This window comes from Hylaeus anthracinus, unplaced genomic scaffold, assembly GCF_026225885.1.
Source record: "Hylaeus anthracinus isolate JK02 unplaced genomic scaffold, UHH_iyHylAnth1.0_haploid 11982, whole genome shotgun sequence".
Lineage (NCBI taxonomy): Eukaryota > Metazoa > Arthropoda > Insecta > Hymenoptera > Colletidae > Hylaeus > Hylaeus anthracinus.
In genome coordinates this window covers 3,641,072-3,661,197 of record NW_026534330.1, presented here as the reverse complement: position 1 = coordinate 3,661,197, position 20,126 = coordinate 3,641,072, and the positions used below count along the sequence as shown (strand labels likewise).

At 45.2% G+C, this 20,126-nt stretch overlaps 3 protein-coding genes across 10 annotated transcripts in view; 1 reads left to right on the top strand and 2 right to left on the bottom strand.

Annotated features, from left to right (window-relative positions):
* Positions 1-399: 399 nt before the first annotated feature.
* LOC128886208 (mitochondrial enolase superfamily member 1-like) lies at positions 400-2,403 on the top strand. Its single transcript, XM_054140902.1, has 6 exons — positions 400-629; positions 756-858; positions 934-1,049; positions 1,127-1,281; positions 1,373-1,956; positions 2,026-2,403. The coding sequence occupies exons 1-6, from the start codon at positions 549-551 to the stop codon at positions 2,322-2,324; spliced, it is 1,338 nt and encodes a 445-aa protein (XP_053996877.1). The 5' UTR covers positions 400-548; the 3' UTR covers positions 2,325-2,403.
* A 44-nt stretch (positions 2,404-2,447) lies between these two features.
* LOC128886218 (adenosine 5'-monophosphoramidase HINT3-like) lies at positions 2,448-3,327 on the bottom strand. Its single transcript, XM_054140920.1, has 4 exons — positions 3,143-3,327; positions 2,933-3,050; positions 2,659-2,852; positions 2,448-2,577 (listed from the first exon to the last, which is right to left on the bottom strand). The coding sequence occupies exons 1-4, from the start codon at positions 3,215-3,217 to the stop codon at positions 2,539-2,541; spliced, it is 426 nt and encodes a 141-aa protein (XP_053996895.1). The 5' UTR covers positions 3,218-3,327; the 3' UTR covers positions 2,448-2,538.
* Positions 3,328-4,118: 791 nt separating this feature from the next.
* LOC128886199 (probable serine/threonine-protein kinase DDB_G0282963) overlaps positions 4,119-20,126 on the bottom strand; it is a 28,791-nt gene continuing 12,783 nt past the window's right edge. For 3 of the 8 annotated variants that reach the window (XM_054140861.1, XM_054140860.1, XM_054140858.1), the window contains exons 4-9: positions 8,687-8,950; positions 8,338-8,506; positions 7,923-8,075; positions 6,630-6,980; positions 6,065-6,515; positions 4,119-5,784 (exon numbers count right to left, since the gene is read on the bottom strand). In XM_054140861.1, coding sequence (XP_053996836.1) covers positions 5,580-5,784; positions 6,065-6,515; positions 6,630-6,980; positions 7,923-8,075; positions 8,338-8,506; positions 8,687-8,950 — 1,593 coding nt within the window. In that variant the 3' untranslated portion in view covers positions 4,119-5,579. Of the gene's footprint in view, positions 5,785-6,064; positions 6,516-6,629; positions 6,981-7,922; positions 8,076-8,337; positions 8,507-8,686; positions 8,951-9,187; positions 9,242-15,688; positions 16,343-20,126 lie in introns of those variants that run through there. The other 5 variants (XM_054140857.1, XM_054140855.1, XM_054140856.1 and 2 more) reach the window with 5 other exon arrangements.

Below are 20,126 nucleotides of genomic sequence, written 5' to 3'. Positions count from 1 at the left end.
GGGTATAGAATTAACGAAAATTAATGTTACATTGGATGTATATATGTACAAATAAACGAAGATTGACAATTATCGAGTACACCTCTCCTCTTTGGCCAACAGATCCGCTAGCTGAATTTAGTAGCTTCTAGAAGTTTCTTTATTTGTTAACAAAAGAAAATCGTAATTTAGAATAAGATTTTCAAACTTCTGGATAATTAAATGAAACTCTACTATCCCCTTTAGATCCAATTTAGAAATGAAAAACAACAAAGAGGCAAAATACTGCATCTTTACTATGTCCCCAATAAAGATGTTCAGTAATTGCTCGTATCGATAAATTTACGTTATCTAATAATACATTTGTTTTTTACGGACGCGTATCAAATTTCATACAGCGTTGATGAGATAATGCCTATGTACTCGAATCTTTATGTAATATGATAAAAGGAACACCACTGATACTTTAGTCTCGCCAAAACTTTACTCGTTATTTCTTGTTTAACGCTTCGTGCAAATTGTTACCAAACGTACCGGCTAAACGCGTGTAAACAAAATTTGTATAAAAAATGGATATTACAATCACGGATATCGATGCGAAAGATATTAGATTTCCAACATCGTTGTTAGCAGATGGAAGCGATGCTATGGTATGTGAATCGTTGAATATGTAGCAAATTAAAATATGTTTTCTTTGTTCCAAAAAGAGGTAAAACATTATTAGAATTGTTTGTATTATCGAGTTGTGTTATTTACGGAATTTTATTGAATTATAGCACACCGATCCCGATTATTCTTGTGCGTACGTAACAATAAAGACTAACAAGGACATCGAAGGATACGGACTAACATTTACTTTGGGTAGAGGGACGGAAATTGGTACATAATTATTGATCTATGCCTCGAGAAGCTTAATTATCAATATTAACGAACGTTTTCCAAAAATCTCTTTAGTCGTTCAAGCATGCAGATCAATGTCGTACTTGGTACAAGGTCAAAATGTTAATAACATTTTTGAAAACTTCGGATCCTTTTGGAGGAGATTGACTAGCGAGTCGCAGCTGAGATGGGTAATACATAATAGCACAAATTTTTTCGTACGTTGATTTCTGTTTTCAATACGTATAAAAAACGTTACAAAGCGTAGATCGGACCGGAAAAAGGTGTAACTCATCTCGCCACAGCGGCTATAATAAACGCATTGTGGGATTTGTGGGCGCGAATTGAGAATAAACCTGTTTGGAAATTGCTGGTCGATTTAACTCCCGAGCAATTAGTTTCTGCGATAGATTTCAGATACATGTAAGTTACCGTGAGGTTGACATTTACCGAGGTAAGCCTCAAATATTTTATTAAATAAATATGATACTCATAACATTTTTCTTTTGTGTAGTACCGACGTTATCACAAAGGAAGAAGCGTTACAGATGCTTAAGGATAACGAAGGAGGAAAGGCGGAACGTGAAAAATTTTTACAAAAGAACGGATATCCAGCGTACACGACGCAAGTCGGTTGGCTTGGATACAGCGACGAGAAAGTTAAAAGTCTTTGCAAAAAGTTTCTAGACCTTGGCTTTACATCCTTCAAGGCAAAGGTTGGTCAGAACTTGAAGGACGACATAAAGAGATGCCAATTGATACGCGACATGATAGGATACGAAAACAAGTTGATGCTGGATGCGAATCAGATTTGGGATGTCGACGAATCGATAGAGTGGGTGAAACAGCTATTGAAGTTTAAACCAACGTGGATCGAAGAACCGACATCTCCGGATGATGTGTTAGGTCACGCTAAGATCGCTAATGAATTAAAACCGTACGGCGTCGGTGTCGCTACTGGTGAAATGTGCGCAAATCGCGTCATGTTCAAACAATTACTACAAGCAAAAGCAATTAGTTATTGTCAAATCGATTCGGCTAGGATAGGAGGAATTAACGAAATATTAGCTGTTTATTTCATGGCAAAGAAAATGAGAGGTAAGTTGGATAAATAGGATTTTCTGTTAGTGTGAACCAAATAGCTGCAACAATATTATCTTCTTCTAGTTCCCGTGTGTCCGCACGCTGGTGGAGTAGGTCTGTGTGAAATGGTTCAACACCTCCAAATGTGGGATTTCATTAGTTTGAACACGTCTACTGAAAATCGCGTGATCGAATTCGTCGACCAACAACACGAGCACTTCGAGCATCCTGTACGAGTTCTGAATGCTTGCTACATGCCACCCACTGCTCCAGGATATTCGACTAAATTCAAAGACGACTGCTTGGAAAAGTATACGTATCCGAACGGCGAACAATGGAAGTATATGTACGAAAAAGGACTCTTCCAAAGACCATCTGTCTAAAGTAAATTAAAAATTAATGTGAACTTATATTAAGCATACAATGCTTGTATTGATATAAATAAATCTTTTACAAAAGTAAGATTGATTGAACAAATTTGGATACACCAACTAATTATTAGGATATTAATAATTAAGCATTATTTATTTTTCTTCCAACAAAGTAGATATTGCAGCTAGTTAGTACTTAACTAGTTATAGTTCTCTAAAGTTGGCATTAACTGCACGACTGGAGGTGGGATTTTACATAGTCTGTCTGCAAAATGAAAAAGTTAGCGTTAGCAAAGTAATGTTAAATAAATAATTTCAAATGTTATAAGGTACATGGAATACATACACTCACAAACCAATACGAGTTAGGTCTGAACATAAACTTTCTAACAAAGGTCATGTCTTCTATGGGAGAAATAACATGTAAATGTAAATGATCCACTGTGTTAAATGGTGGCCAATGAAATCCTGTTCGTGTAGCTTCACGATCAAGACCTTGTTGCTCTATTATGATATCCACTGTAGACACAATTTTGTCATCTGAAAATTCCCATTGTTTTTAAGTTATACGCATAAGATATGAAAAATGAATACAAGAATTATTATTTTGTATTACTTACAAAGTTCGGCATCTTCTATTTTAAGTTCTTTTGCGTTACGTATATGTTTATTTGGCAGTATTAAATAGTGATGTGTGGAAGCTGGATTGATGTCCTTAATACACGTCACATAATCATCCTACAATAAACAATGACTTTAATTAGAAACTGATATCTACGTGTTTTATTAATTCTTCGTTACTTTGACAGGTGGGGTTAGATTTCTCGTACCTCGTAAATTTTTTCACCTGGTTCTTTATTTTCTATGATTTTGCAAAATATACAATTTTCCAAATGCGTTTCCATTTAGATGAGTTAACAATTACACTGTCATTCAATACAAAAATTGATCTCTCCGTATCTTTTACCTTGAACTTTGAAACATAAATTGCCTGACATTTCAATGAATATACAGGCTGTTTCAAAATGAGTAAATAGTTAATATTGATACAAAAGTACAATGAAATTTTTGTTTTTAAGAAATATTCCTATCAATTTTTTATCCAATCGATATTATATTATTTTGGAAATATTATAAATCCGTTTTCTTTTAAGTGATAATTGACTTCTTATTAATGCTTCAAATTTCGCGCTTTCTACAGTATAGCCATCTCACGGTGAGAAAGCCAAACTAAAATCCCGACCTCCGTACAGCGCTCCAGCGGGAAAACGCCCAAGTTTGTCCTCGAATAGTTCCTATTTTCACTGTTAGATGGTGGCATTTGTTTGTTTAAATAAAAAAAGGAGGGTTTAAGGTTTAAAAAACGATTCTCATTTGAATTTTTATATCAGAATGTTTGTTCACATATTTGTTATTATTAGATATAATAAAAAAAAACTATGAATATGACGGTCGGTAATTGAATAAATTAGAGGCGACATCTAGCATGAAAAGTGGAAACTATTATACGACAAACTTGAGTGTTTCCCCGCTAGAGGCCCTACCATAACTCGAAAAAATTAGTTCTCTGACCGCCGCTAGATGGCTATACTGTAGAATGTCACGAAAATGGGGATCAGCAACCCTTCAACCATATTACATGATCGAAGGGGCAATTTAATGAAAGGTCGAAAATTTACTTTTCTGGCAGCCGCTAGATGGCTATACTGTAGAATGGCGCGAAATTGGGGTTAATCATTTTTTTCGGACGAATTTATTAATAGTCGTTGAAGAAGGATATAAATGATAGAAATAACTAAATTGCCTTTCATAATTGCATTACTTTTTAATTTAAAATATATAAACTGTACATATATTTATAAGTGGTATATATTCATGTGTTTTTATATAATATGTGTGAGCATGATAAATTAATAGTTAATCTAACATATTTTTACATGTGGCAGTTGAGACGACCGAGAAAATGTTCCGTGTGTACAAGTAATTGATAAAATTTGCAGAGTCTCTGCGTATTTTTTCTAGTTTCGCCGGTTTACGTTTCCTAAATGGATTTCTTTCTACGTTCAATGTATCCTACTCAGTCATTTCTGAAAATATAAAAATGCAGCATCGTGTTCTCTATTCGAAGTATACAACAACACATCTTCCAATTTCGTTAAATGCGAAAACAGAACGAACGATAATAGTAACACTGTAATTTCGACGTATCGTAGAGCATCGATCATCCATTCTAGATATTACCTTATTCGTTTCATACGTTACAATGATACCGAACGTCACTTTCAGCATTACGTATTTAAATTTTGCAAACGTAGTTAATTTAATGGAATACAAATTCTTCGGGGTGTGCGTGCTTCGCGCTCGCGTGTATGCTTTTCTTTTCTAACCTAAACGTTCACAAATGTATAAATTCTTTACTTATATACGAAAAGCATTCGCTACGCCCTAATACGGATATACCAATTTCGATCGAGTTGCAAGTATAAAATAAAATAAAGCGCTGTCTCGCGAACGATCAACTTAAGAAGACGTAGAAAAGAAATGAGTACGGTTGTAAATCGAATTAAGTCACGAATCGATGGTTTTTTCATAAGTTAACCCTTCGAGTGCTACGAACGAGCATATACGTCATAAGATTTCGATCACTTACTTTAGACACAATTTCCCGTACGTTTTTATAATATTTACTAGGTTCAAGTATTTACATTCGTTTATTTCCAAGTTAAGATATATTTTACATTTTGATGTTTGTAATAAAGTAATGGATTAGAAAAAAAAAAAAATTTGGCAAGAGCATTTAGCACTCAAAGAGTTAAGGTGATAACATATCCATTCGTCGAATGTTTTATATCCTCGATTATCGGCCCGTAGGTGACTTACACGTTAAAGTAGGTTTACCGGGATTATCCCGACTGTACAGAGCGTTCTTTATAAATAATTCTTATAAATTACCATTAGTCTATGTTTCCGATTCAACATAAAAATCATACAATGTACACGTTTCCTGACGATAATCCACCTTTAATACTGCGAGTCCCCTCCCCCCTCCCATTCCCGCCCGCCCCACCCCAATTCCCTACCCACCCGTTAATGAATTCCTGAAAACATCGTTCAGTTAATTGTCCTCTAACAGGTTTGGTCGGTGGCTTTTCGTGGCTTCGTCTCGTTTTCGTATATCGCACCCGTTCAAAGAATCGGATCGAGACGCGACGAAAAAGAAAAACTCAACAATTAAGTTAACTTACATCTCTAATAGAGGGGTAAGTTTCAGCTGCCTTGGTACGTCATTTGATCCGGAACGGCGGACGAATGATTCTGATTTGGACTCTGGTGGAAATGTGAATTGCTTCCGTCTAGCGACAACGGGTCGTTACTAGGTTCTTCGTATTTCCCCCTCTTAAAACGTCCGTACAACGAAGAGTAGGGTAAATTATAGTGAATAGCTGCTTGATTGATGCTCATATGCCCTAATCTGAAACACGAAAACGAACGAAATCTATATCGTGGAGAAATCGACGAATCGACGAAAAAAGTAGATCGACCGCGGTGGCAGAAGCTTCAGACCTCCTAGAAAATAGGGCGTCCAAGAGCGTTGATCTTTTAATTTAATTCTCAGAAAACTGTAGCGGTCGATACACGTAAACTTCTAATTTTCCGCGTCACGTGGATACGTCTGGGCTCTGACGTTGCGAAAGGATTAAACGGATAAGCCCCCAGGTGTTAACGGCATGGATAAAACGGAAAACGTTTACCTGACGGCTTCGAGGGCTTCAGTCATGGCGTCCTCGCTCCACGGTGTAGGATTACTTCTGCTCAGTTCGATTCCTTCCCTCTTACATCTACCGTAGAGCGTTCCCGTAGGTATACCGAATTCCGTCGACGCCCTCTGCACGGATGTCTGACCGGACCTTATCGCTTCCAAAGCGCGATCTAAATCAGCCGGTGACCAAGTGGTAGGACTGGCGTTGAAAGGCGCGGCCAATCTAATGCCTTCCCTCCTCGCGATTTTGTACAACGTACTGGAAGGTATCCCGAACGCTTTGGAAGCCTTGTTCGCCGAGATCGTTCCAGTTCTCAACGCCTCGAGCGCGTTATTCAAACTCTCGTCGCTCCATGACTTTGTTGGTCCGTCTTTTTTTGGTGTGTCTATGCCTAATCGATGCGCTCTTTGCCAGAGCGTCGTCGAGGGTATACCAAACGTAGCTAAAACAAAACGGAGAAATACCATACAACACCGCGCAACGATGGATCAGCGGTTGGCGATGGTGGCCAGAGCGTGGCATAGAAGCGTAAGAGTTTAAGGGAAACGTTAATTACCGGAGGCTTTCGTGAGACTCATGTCGTGATTTCTCAAAGCTTCCAACGCGGCGTCCATGTCTTCTTGGGTCCACGACTTGGAGCCGTGGTGATGGGAACTGGATTGTCCGGAATGACCCCTTGAGTTATTTTCGCCGGAATCGGAGTGAACGGAACTTCCAGAGGGCATTAATCCGAGCAGCTCGGGCGTGATCATCATCATGTTGTCGCTGTCGGCTGCGTTCTTCGAGCTGACGCTCGCTCGATCGGACATGTGGCTGTCGATGTCAATGGTATCCGACGAATCCATCGTGTGCAACGTTTCGAACTTAATCTTCACACTGTCACAGGTTTGAATCTCTGCAAGCAAACCTGAATAAACGACAATTCTTCTAGTTCCATTTGTGTAGCAACGGTTGGTTATCGCGGAACGACGACGGCTACGATCGCGATGCTTTCGAATCTCTACCCGAGGCCACCTGGATTTCGCGAAAGAAGCGCCGCCGAAGGCAAAGCTGGATGCGTTGGACTAAATGAGGTTGCGTGGGCTGTTACGAACCGAGCAACGCAAATCTAATCGCGACTAGTTAAGCCCGATTAGACCAATTATTTTGATTCCTTCCCTGTCTAACGAACGGCTACACTTTTTTTTTTTACTCCCCTCCCGTAAAACACGCTTGTGCTGCAACAAACGACAATAGGAACACCGTTATTGTTCGGTTACAAGTGAGAAAATCGTCAGTGCGTTCGAAAGCGGGGTAGGTGGCGAGTTTCGATTCCGAACGCGACCAAGTCTCGCGTGTAACGTTCCACGAGACGTACATCGTAAGGTTGCAGGGTTACGATTGCAGCACTTTGTATGGAGTGATTCTTTTCTTTATATAATCGTATCTAGCATTTCACCTCGTTCTGTGTTTACAATTAAATTTTAGTAAACAGCAGAGTCTAAAGCCGGCGACTGACTTGCAACAGAACGCTGTAATGTAACTGCTCGGCACGAATTGTACGGTTTGGCACCAGCGTTACATTACAAGATCATTTTTGGAATCACGAATGCTCGCTTCGAACTCTCGGCTGAATTCTCTCCCGATGCTTCCTACTCGATTCAGTGAAAAGTAGACGATCAAAGAGGTTCGTCAAAAAACTGACAGACCAGTGGACCACGGTCGAGCGCGAACCGAGCGCAAGAGTCCGTACAGACTAAGCGAATGCTCGCGTTACATTACAATGTTCCGTTGCAGGTCAGTCGCCGGCTTAAGAGATTACCGTGATTGCGATCACAGAATAAAGATTGTATACTAAAAGAAACTGCACCTGTATGATGATCCGGATCCCTCAGATGGGTGATCGTAGTGCCGACTAACGTGGCGCTAGGTGGAGTCGGTTGGGTCTCTGGGGGCAGATCAACCTCCCCAGGATCCGGATGATGACCGTAATGGCCGAGTCCTGTATGACAAAACATGTCACCTTTTTATTTCAAGTGAAAAGAGTCTGTTCTGTCGTACCTCGAATTGGTAAACCGCCCCACACCCGGAACCCTTGGCACATTTGCGATTCCAACGAGCGTGCTTAGCATTTAACGTCGATTACTGCTAGCCCTTACGCCGCGTTGTACTTTCACGCTTTGCGAAATACTGTCCTCGGAATACAGAGAATCGCTAACGTTTCGACGAGAATAAAATGTGCAAGAATTCAGGTGTGGGGCGTCGATCACGATTAATCGACTTACCGTTGTTATTGTTATTCACCCCGTCACCGTTGTTGTTGTTGTTGTTATTATTGTTGTTGTTGTTGTTGTTGTTGTTACCGTTGCTGTTCCGCTGGCAAGTTTCCAATACTATTGCTGCTGTCGTTCCCTCCGTGCAATCTTCATCTTCGGCCGGCCAGTCTCTGTGGTTCTGCGAAATATCCGGTACGAATTTAGCGACGACCGTGACGAGATCGTGCCACCGTTCGCTGGACGGCTGTCACGTTCTCGTGCTTTCACCCCCGCCCTTGCAAATTATTTTTCACCTTTTTCTCCATCGTGCCTTCGAGATTTTCACGCGTGTCATTTACAGTTTCCATACTTTTCTTACCTCTTTGTCCTCCCGATTGTAATTCTCGTTCGATTCCTCCTCTTTGTATCTGTCGTAGTGTCTGGAGTCCGTCGCGCGAGGTTCGAACGTGGTTCTGGCTCTCTTGTATTTCGGATGATGCCTTTTTAGCTTGGTGAAATTTATCCTAGGCGTGCCGGGTTCTCTTGGTGGCGAGCTCAGGCTGACCGACGGTGGACCGTCTCTGCTTTCCGGCACCTCGCAGAGGCCCTTGATCTTCAGCTGATCGGCCGTTTTCAACAGCGACTGAAACACAAAGGATCGATGGAGGTTAACGAGTTTTATTCGTTCCGACTTGAAATTTTATGGCGGTATTCGAACATGTAGAAGTTTTGGTTTTTTGAAGAGAACGCTGGCTTTAGGCTGCAGTCGATGGGCAAAATGGAATTTTTTTTTTAAGGACTCAAGCATAGCTAAGAAATATCAGTTAACTTTCACTGGGAAAGGGCTCGCTCGTAGCGTTCTCAATAGCAATTGACGCACCGTAAACCCGCAAGCAGTGCGAAAGGGACGACGAAGCATGGGCGAGTTCCTTCTTTCGACAAGGGACTCTTGTGCAACATTCCTGCCCAACGTTGGAAACCGCCCTAAATTGCAATTGGGATTTTGTCTACCTCCATCAACTCATTCGGACCTTCAAGTATCTCCTGAACGAAAAACTAAAATAACCTCCAGAAAATTCCCCCATGATTATTTATAAAACTTTCGTTTACCCTGTATTTTGTTTATTCCCATCGTTTCGGAGATATTTCATGGGACAAAACCCATACCAGCGAAAAATAACTCCGCGTTACGGACAAGCAACTCCATTTGCGTGCAATGTTTAAAATATTCCGAATTCTCGGATCCGTGGACATCTCTTGTTAGTTTTTCAAAATAAATTTTGTTCATCCCACGAACCGGAAGGACGCGCAACTCGAAATATTGGGTTGTCTGGAAAGTCCGTGCCGATTTTTAGTAGGCGGTACAGGTCTGAACATATCGGAATGGTTGAAAACAAATAACATGTGGACATCCTTTAAAAGGTGAAAAAATTGTGAAACAAAATGGTACATGTACATATAATTCAATAAATATATATCGAAATTCAAACACGTATTTGAATGTTTCTTAAAAATTGGCACCAACTTTCTGGACAACCTAATACGAATATCGTATCCTAAATTCTGACCTCTCGTTGTTCGTATCTCGAATACATTGTGTTTTTAAGTAAGATTTATCAAGATTTATCTGTGGAAGCTAACAACCGCGTTGGCACGGTCGTTCGCGTTTGAAATTCCACGATTGTTCAACGCAGCATGCGGTTCATCCAGAGAGCATCGGAATCGTGATCTTCTCGGCACAACTAGATATTCGTCTAGCGAGCATGTTGGCAGCAACGCATTTTGAGGGTGTTTTGAATGGTTGGCCGGTTTCAGATAGCCCGACGCTACTTCGTTTTCTAAAGGTTTATGGCTGACTCAAGGATTGAATAGGTTCGCGATACAAGCCGTGCACTCTCACAGCTGGGCGTTGAACTGATGGCTGGCGACTCACCGTCGTGTGGTTATTGTGTGTTGGATGATATTTAGGAAACGTAAGAGTTTGGAAAGATGGCTCTATCGTAGAGATTACGGCTGGCGATGTTCGAAGGATTCCGAGGATAGCGAAGGTAGCGAGGTTTAAGAAGTGTCGCCGAGAACACGGAAGCTAGAATGACTTTGGGGTTCGTAGGGCACGGGTGTCCCCAGGCATGACTGACGCAGCGTTTGCGACTAGAGCATTACAAAATAATGAGAAATTCTAACAAGCAGTTGGAATTCCCACACGGTGGGACGAACAATTATCAAAGCATTCGTTGAGAACTGCGGCCATTTGAGGCGGTCGAATACGTAGGGCGTCGGTATAACGTGGACAAGACCAAATACGGAATAAAGTCATTTCGGTAAACCGCTTTCTGAGAGGAACGAGAAGGGACTAGCAGGGGCCGGCGGATTTGCATATTCCTGGTAAAACCTCGTCATCCTTACGCCCCATTCCAACGGATACAATTTCATCTCGCAGTTGCCGTCTGGCCGCGGCTCTGGTCTAAAATCAGTTTTCGCGATCCAGTTTCGGCGTGCAGCGATTCATCGGCACAGTGCGTCGACCCGCGTCGAGCGGCGGCGACGTCCTCCCCGAGACTACGACATCCATCCCAGGCCCCCCTCCGCTCCTTTCTGTGATCTTAACCTTGAAAGCGGCGCGCAAAGGAAACTAGCGAAGGAAAAGAAACGTAAAGGAGAACGAGCGCGGCGTACGGTAAAGAAAAGCGAAGAGAATCCGAGTTTACGGTTCCGTGGACCGGAAGAAGCACGCGGAGGGATGGAGAAAATGAGAAGAGAAGACGACTTCCGCGTGAGATAGCGGACGGCTCTCCGACGGAATTTTCGTGGCGCCTGGGACGGATTGGGAAAAGGAAAGATCAGTCCTGGAAGGGATTGCGACGCTTTGGTTAGCCTTTGTCCAGTCTGGGACTTGATAAAATATTCGTATTCCTCTTATGGTATAGACGAGAAGACGAACGATGAATCCTGAGAGGAATTCCACTGGGTCTAACGTTGTAGGCCATATGCAAAGATGGGGTAATTCTGAAGGGGCAGTCTCCTTTGCAATGAAAAGTTACTCGACCTGGCCGTATTTCCTTTACTTACGACGTGGGTGACAGGAGGAGAGATCGATTCTAGAAAAATGACTCGTCGTTGTAGTACGTTCTCGTCAACCTGGGACTGATTTTTCTTTCGGCCGTCCATATTCGAATGGCGTAAATAGTGACAGGAAACGAGAGAAACCGGAGTAGAATGGATAGAGGGAGAATCGAGGGAAAATGGAAAGAAAACCGATAGAGGGTAGACGAAACGAGAGAAACAGAAGGTAGAGGAGACGAAGAGAGAAAGAAAGAGGAGCGAACGATCGAGAGCGAGGGCCGCATTGAAGTTGAGGCTCTCTGTTCTTTAATCAAGGCAGGGGTGGTGCGATTAGGCGGGGTCGGCAAGGGGACAGGCGGTACGAGAGCGTCGGTGGCGGCGGCGGCGGCGGCGGCGGCGGCAACGGCTCGGCTAGGAGGGAGGGGGCCGAGGAAGCAGAGGAAGAGTTAGGCGATGGAAGCAGAGGTTCAGGTGGGGGGTTTAGGCAGGCTGCACCGGGGGTGTCGGTGGCGGCTGGAAAGCGGGCGTGGGTGGAAAACTGGGTGGCGGTGGGTAGGACTAGGTTCACAGGGGTATGGCTGGAAGAGAAGAAGAGAGTTACAACGACAGAAAGGGAGAGAATCTGACTGAGCTAGCGATTGAGTGAGCAGCTGAGGGAGACGGGGGCGGAGGGGAAAGAGAGCAAGTGAGAGAGAGAGAGAGAGAGGCAGAGAGGCAAAAACGCCCGCAGGAAGAATGGGGAGGCCTCCGACGCGGCTGTCGCGGCCCCAGGGCCGTATCGACCACCCCCAACCCCCGATTCTCTCTACGGCACTCGCGACGGCACCGACACCGATGACTTCCAACCGTTTCCACGCACACATCCTGTCTCTCTGTTGCTCTATCCGTCTCTCTTCACCCCTCCACTCTGCTCTACCTCTCCTCGTCTCTCCTTGTCTCTTTCACACGCTTCCTCTCACCCGACGGCTGCGAACGGATACGTATAACCGCGTTGAAATGTCCGCGAATCTTCGAGCCCGACAATCCGTGAGTTCCGTGGTATTGGTCGAAGCAGGGTGATCGAACTTCCATGTCGGACGTGCACGCCGCGACGACAACGTCGGCGTAACGATGCTAACAGGAGTAATTGGGACTACCCTGTCGTTGCACGATTTTCCACACATTTTCCAAGATCGTGTTTCGGTTCCGATCGACGTATCCCAGGGGCCACGGTGATTCTTGCCGTCTAAAGAGGAGATCGTCAGTCCCGACACCGATCGAAAAAGATGAGCCATTTCGATCGGTGCCGAAGTTGACGATCATCTCCCGATGGGACGAGAATCACCGTGTCCATACGATTCGCGATACCAACGAGTTTAGGGGGTCGGTTGTTAAGCGGCCTCTGCGGGAACTCTTCCGCTACTGCAACTGCTTTCCCTTAAAGGTCCGTTTTCACGTTTTTAACGTGACATCGAATGTCAAGCGAACACGGACCTTAGAATGAACGAAGACGGATCCTAGAATTAACGATACGTCGTCGTCAGGAGGGTATTCGAGAACACCTCGAATCGGTTAGAACTGTCTCCTTTGGGACATCGAGATATCGTTTGGCGGTTTGCGAGCGCTGAATGGTGCTCTTCCGCAAAATGGCTTTTCGCGGTTCAATTAAACGAAAGAAGGTACGAAGACGCGCGATACTTGAACGATACGACGTCGACGTCGACGTCGACGACGACGACGACGGGACTTGGAGAACCACGGACGCTAGGCAATGGGTTGGTAGGGTAGTGCGGGTGTTGGTGCAGGGGTTAGAGAGCGGGAGGGTAGTTGGTTGGTTCGGCGGTGGATGCATAGGGGTGGTGCCATCGGTTCGGAGGCAAGAGGGAAAGCCACCGGCAGAATCCAACCTCACCAATCAATACTTAGGGTTCAAGGGCATCGCCCGACCAATTATCCCAGACTAATTGACGCGAGACGAGAGAAAAAATTCTACCCCCCCTTGGTGGCTACTTCCGATCCGTGTCTTCTGCAGACAACGTTCGCGAAATAATGTAGAAACGTGGTGTTCGGAAGTCGCCGTCCAGATCACGGGCGGGAAATATCGAGCATGATGGGAACTACTTTCGTCGGAGGAGCAGCCGATTTATTTAGATATCGCATCGAACGTCCACTTTGAGAAGCATCGGGAGGCAAACAACCTACGATTCGTCCCGAAGGAATCGAATCGCAAGGATAATGGGGAACCGAGAGACCGGGGGACAAACGCGATTCTCGAAGGCGGGAAAAAGCGACAGAGAGGGAGAGATAAAGAGTAGAAGCGAACGGGGTAGAGGGGGTGGAATCGTTGAAAGATCTTCCCATCGAGACAGAACACGACGTTGGGTGGAGTTCTTTCGCAGGAAGAAATAAGGGGGCGATAGAACGAGAAGTCCAACAGGTGTAAATCCGCAAAAAGATCGACCGTGGAAACGTTTCACGAGAACAGGAAGGACGCGAAGGGGTGGCTCGGGGTTGGTCTCCGTGAGACCGTACCAGGAGACGGTGTAAGGTACATTATACAGACACATCGGTAGGAAGAGACCCAGGAGGCGCAGGAAGAAGAGACGAGAGAGAGTTGGAAACGGGGAGAGAGGGTCGCTAGACACGTGAAAGAGAGAAATGAGGAGGAAAGCGGAGAGGAGAACGCACAGGGGAATCCCCGAAGATGGTCGTAGGGTCGTCTCCACTATTACGAATACAGCGCCATAACGGAATTGATAATGTAACGGGCGTCACGAGCATAACCTTCCTCTCTTCTTCTCCACGCTACATAACCTCCTTTCTGAATGAAAGCGCGACTCTGGCCTCCACGTGCTCTTCGAGCAAATGCAAGAATACACCGAGAATCCCCGTTGGTGCTAGTATTTTGGTCGCGTCTTACGTCAAAATATTTATCCTTAATAAATCTGCAGTTTTTCGTGACGTTCTTATCGGTATTGTTTATCGTGGCGTAAGACATAACGCCATCATTCTTGCTACCCGTTAAAACCTATCAATTTTACCTATGTACATTTGGTAGAAATCCAACGACGAGTGAATTAAGTAAATTTGATCTATTGTTATCGATAGAATTAGAATATCGACGACAAGTACGAAATATCTACGGTAGTGTACCTTTTTAACGGAAATGACATTTTTGTACAGCATCCAAACATCGTAATTTTCATTTTCCCTGTTAGATTCTACTCGCGATTACAGAAAGGCTTTACGATTATACAACGGTACTGTCTAAATCGGCAAGATAAGACGTACGTGACGCGAATGTTTACGAATGTGAAGTGGAGAAGGCTGATAATGCGAATTACGCAGTTTCGCAGTCGTTCTAAAGGATTCTCGTGCACGTTGGATTATCCTTCGATCATTCCCCTCTCGCGAGAAATTTTTTAATAATACGGACAGGGAATTAATCGCATCGCGTACAAGTTATTTAAGTTGACACGGGGAAAGTCTAGACGCGATTTTCACTTTACAGTGTAGACACGATCGATTTACACTGTCTGCACCGTTAAGTACAATTTCAATGTATGCATCACTGATCGACATTCGAATTTCTTTCCGAGCGTACTCACACTCAGGATAGGGTTACGCCGTATGACAAGCTTATTCGCCAAACCTCGCCCTTTCACCTCGTTTCGATTTAATAAAACGTTACATACATTTTGTTTTTTCTTTTAATATTGCAAGTAAAGTCGTTAAATTTAAGAATAAGATGAAGAACGACCGTTTAATATGCGTGCTCCATTATTTACACAACGTGTACGACACTCCACGCGTGCGATGAACGCCTCGTGTATCATAATCCGTATCTTCGTTTCAAAGTGGATTATTCGAGCGTTGCAGACTTCGTAAACACTTCGCGAACGCGTCCGTCTCTGGTACCGGTTGGTTGCGTCTGTGTTTCATTCATGAGAAAGACACTTTTGCACGCAATCACGACTTTCCGACGTTCGGAATACACACGCGACAACTCGCGAACGATTTCAGACGGCGATAACTCGATTCGAAAGAAACGAAAAGTAAGATCCGCACGAAACAGTCTGGCGCACAAAAATATCTTGAAATACGATGGCTCACGTGCACGATACGGTCGTCCAACGTTCTCGGCGGGTAGTACGCTTGTCGCGTATCCACGTTTAAACTTGTGCTATCTTTCCCTTGTCTTTCGCTTCTCTCTGTCTCCCTGTGGCGAGAAGTCCATCGTAGCGATGGCCATCCTACGGCGGTGCAGTAATAACGCGACGCGGCTCGCTAGACACTCTTCCATCCTGGCGCGAAGGAAGTTGTATCGTTTATCACTCACCTGGCTGCGGTGCTCCGTAGGCGAACGGTCCAACGTCGAGAGAGCAGAGACGCACGAGGAAGGGAAAACGCAAAGGGAAGAGGAAAAGGGAGAGGAATAGACACGAGGAGCGTCCGACGATCGGGCAGAGAACGAACGAAACGGGGTGCAGCGAAAAGGGAAGGAAAAGGACGAGGAAGAAAACGAAAGGCGAGCCAATGAAGAACAGGAAGAAGTCGAGGAAGAGACGAAGGAAGCGGAGGAGGCGAAGGAAGAGAGAGAAGTAGGAGTAGGAGAAGGAGGAGGAGAAGGAGAAGGAGAAGTAGAGGCACAGAAGTCACGACGAGAAAACGAGGTGGTGTCGCCGGCGTTAGTAGAGTCGACGTCGTGAAAAAGCCAGACGAAACCGTGTACGAGGAGGTTACGACCACGTAGAACGAGAGGATAATTCCTGGCAGGGCCCGATCTCCTACGCGGCGAAGCCCAACGAAAGTGAAATGGCATTCGGCGCTCCGTGCTGAGGGCGCACGGCATTCGGAGGAGCGAGGAGATGAAGAGGACGCGGCGGAGAGCAGGAGGAGGCAGAGCCAGAGCCAGAGCCAGCAGAGCCAGAACCGGAGGAGGAAGAGGAGGAGGAGGAGGAGGAGGAGGAGGAGGTGGAGGTAGAGCGATGGAGGAGGAAGAGGAGGCGGAGGACGCCGCGAAATTCGCCGACGCGACGAACAAGGACGGATTCAGACCGCGCTCGAGCGCGTACAACGAGGAAGAGACTCGCGGGGGATGCGTGCTCGACGGTGGACAGAGAGCGATTGAGCTCTCGCATGGAGCGAGCGAGCCAGCCGCACCTGACCAGTCCCCATCGGCGGGGTAAGGGGTTGAAAACCGGCGGGTGGCAGGACGGCCGGTGGGAAGCGGCGGGGAAAGGTGGAGCGAAGGGGGGTAAGAGAGTCCGTTCGGCGGCCGGGGGGGGGGGGGGGCCCGATGCACCACGGCCCGGGGGGGGGGAAGGGGCGCCCCGGGGGAAAGGGGCGACAAGTCTGCGGCGCTCGAGAGAAACGCAAGAGCTTGCCTCTTGCGGGAGCGCGACAAAGACAGCATTCACGGTTCCCGTGGGAGGAAGGAAGACTTCCCGCGTGCAGGACGAAAACAGAAATACGGTTTGCGCGGAAACGAACGAGACGGAACGGCCAAGACGAAGAGCGGGAATGCGTTCGGTGACCAAATGACGAAGACGGATGCAAGGTTCGCGAGAGAACGGGAAAGGACAGAGGCGATCTACCGTCGGCGCGACAAAGGTAGCGCTATCGCGTGAACACGCCGATCGAGACTGTGTATATGTATATACATATATATCTATATATATATTATATATATATAATATATATGCATGCATATACGTGAAAGAGAGGGAGATGACCGTTGCAGTAGTGTACGCCTAAAGTTAGGTCCCTGGTTCGCTATATATTGCGAGCAAATCGTAGGAGAATGTTGCTCTATTAACATTTTCGAAAGTCTCTTTTTGGATGTTAATATGGATAGGTAAGCTCGTTAGTACAGGGCATATTCTTTGGATCATCCTCGAGCGAATCGTTTCATTCGAATTAAAGATGTGCTTCGAGGACGACAATAATTGCCCAGAGGGCGTATTCGTACGTACAATCGTTTGGCGGTCAGAGAATGGGAACGATGAAATTCTTGTCGGCATAAAAATGTCGGATAAAGATCAATTGCATATAAATTTTGTTTAACCTTGCAACATTTTAGTGCTAGGTCCTTGTTGACATGTTACCCTTACACAACTCACATTGGTATGGTTTTAATTTATATTTTGTTATAATACAAAAATCCACTTTAGATGCTGCAAAATCGTGGACCGGTAGACGCTTCAGTATGCGTTTAGCGCGCGATCGTGACGTGTGACTTTGTAACGTCAGGAAATCTAGTATGATAGTTCAATAATCGCCATGTTAAGAAGTGTCGGCGGACACGCGGGAAAGATCGAATTATCCCCACTTTTCGTTGTTGTTAACTGGCCCCACGCAGGAACCTCGAGGGTCCGTAGGGCCGGCCCTGCGTCGAGCTGACTCGAGTCGAGTCGACTCGACGCGACACGACGCGACGCGACTCGACGCAACTTGCGAGACGGTACGGCGAGAGGAAGAGGGCACGGTCGGTTTCGGGAGAACGAGCATCACAGAGAAGGACAGGAATCGCCGAAAAGAAACGAAAGAGAGGAAGATGGAAAAGCGGTGGAAGAAGGCAAAACGACTGGAACCCCGTGCGCGCTCGAGGAAGAAAGAAGACTCGAAGTCGAGTCGCGAATTGCAGAGCTTGCGCGCCGCGGACAAAGGGAATCTGCGGCTCCAGTCGTCTCTCTGCACACGCATACGCGAGCACACGCATACACACGCTTGCTTCGTGCAACCGTCCGCACGCATATGCACGCCACTGCAGAAACCGCGGGTACAGTCGACAGAGGAAGCGCGAATTCTCTTGTTTCCCCGCGTTCGACTTTGCCACTATACCTCCTACCCTTTTCTTCTCTTCGTTGCTTTTCGTCTGCTTCGCATCTATCGAAGAGAATAAAGAGACCACGGTCACGAACACCTATCGTACGACCTAAAGAACGTTGGTTACCATTCGTATACAGCCATTCGCTTCTCTAACCTCCTGCTCGCTCCAGGACAGAAGAAAATTATTAGTCACCCGTACCAACGACTCTCTTCGCGGTTTGGCCAAAGCCTAGAAAGCGGTACAGTCGCGAAAGTAACGTCTGATACTCGTACTTTATTTTGCGTCGATTAGTCGGTAAAACCGAATGATAATAAACAGTATTATCGCTGCTGAGAGTCATTGTTAATTTACAAGAACGGAATGTAATCTCGCTTGCGTTAGCTGCAAGCAGATATTGGTCAGATCCGATTAATCGTTGTTTAGTAACTCATTTGTAGCCGTAACTATTGATTCGATCTCTAGTTAAAACGTATAACCATATTCTCTCGCAGCAGTCACAACCACTTGCATCGATGATCACTTGTGTCGTATGCACTGCCAATATGCACCACGCACTACAGCTTTCGAAATTAAATTGCATTATGAATTGACTCTATCAATACGGTGTACCATTTGGTATGTGTTGCCTGTTTTTTCACAGAATCATACTTTTTTTTCGTACCTTTGTTTTCGATCCTTCTACGCGCTCGTATTTCTCTCTCGACTACTCGAAGAAGGGAGATACACCGATCGAGAACGAGGTCAGTAGAGAATACACACTATCCTTACCCCCGTGATGCTGAATGTTTCTTCCCTGATTACCGTATGTATAATTGGTAAAGGATACGTGCGTAAACATTTGTCGCAAGCTTTCGAATTTTTACCGATCCTCTGGCACGGTTCGACCGTTGATTGCATTTGGAAAGGGAGCATTATAAGAATTCTTTCGCGTTGTTTTCGTTCCAGTTAGATCAGACGGGGACACGTGCAGCCTGTGACCGTGAATATACGTATATACAGGGTGTCTCGAGATAAATGACATGGTTTCGCGAGTCATAACTGACGCAGATAACAGTACGGATAAATTAAAATGGAACACCCTGTATACGCAAGTACGTCCAGCTCGATGCACATGAGCGATATGTGTTTTCTTCGTAACGTCGTCGTCTTACCTCGCGTGTCAAGGACAACGAGTCGAAGGTCCGCGTGTGTCAGGACCTATTTATTGGCTTTTCTCCGAAAATGAAACGAAAATGCTTCTTGTATGTCCTTTCATAATCCACGACAAATTTGACGTACACTCTTTCCGATAAGCTGGTTAACGACGACGGCGGGAAGAAGCTAGATACGATTGATAGGAATGGTCGTGGAACTAGAAAAATGTCTTTGAAAAGAAATCGCGTTACAAGTTTACTCTCGGCCAGACCAGAATTACGTCCGTAACGAATGCTGGCAGCGAGATAGGAAACTCTGAACGAGGAGCACCAATCAGGGGCGTGAGCATCGTTGCGTGCCAACACGTTTTGCTTCACGGAGCGGGGTAAAAGGAAGGTAAAAAATGGCAAAATAACGAAACTCGAAGCATCGTTTGCGAGCGGTTCTCTCTGGGCATATTTCGCGCCAGAGGGTCAAAAGACGTTGACACACGGTGGGTCGTAAATATTCGATCGACTAGTTCGAATAGTCGTTACGCGAACAAACGGACACTCTGCGCCGTTTGGTAGAGAACGAGAAATAAATTACACTACACACGGACGGCAAAATCCAACTACACAAAAATGTAGTTCCTTTGTACGATCGTACGTTGCTCGTACGTGTTTCCGAATTTCTAAAAAATGTGAAACACCGGATGTCCCAGACGATTTTGTTCTTCGTGCGAAAATCATTTGAAAATCTGTCAGGTATGTCGGTCTATTTGACTAATAATCAATTACAAATTCTACGAATAACAGTGGGATCGATAACC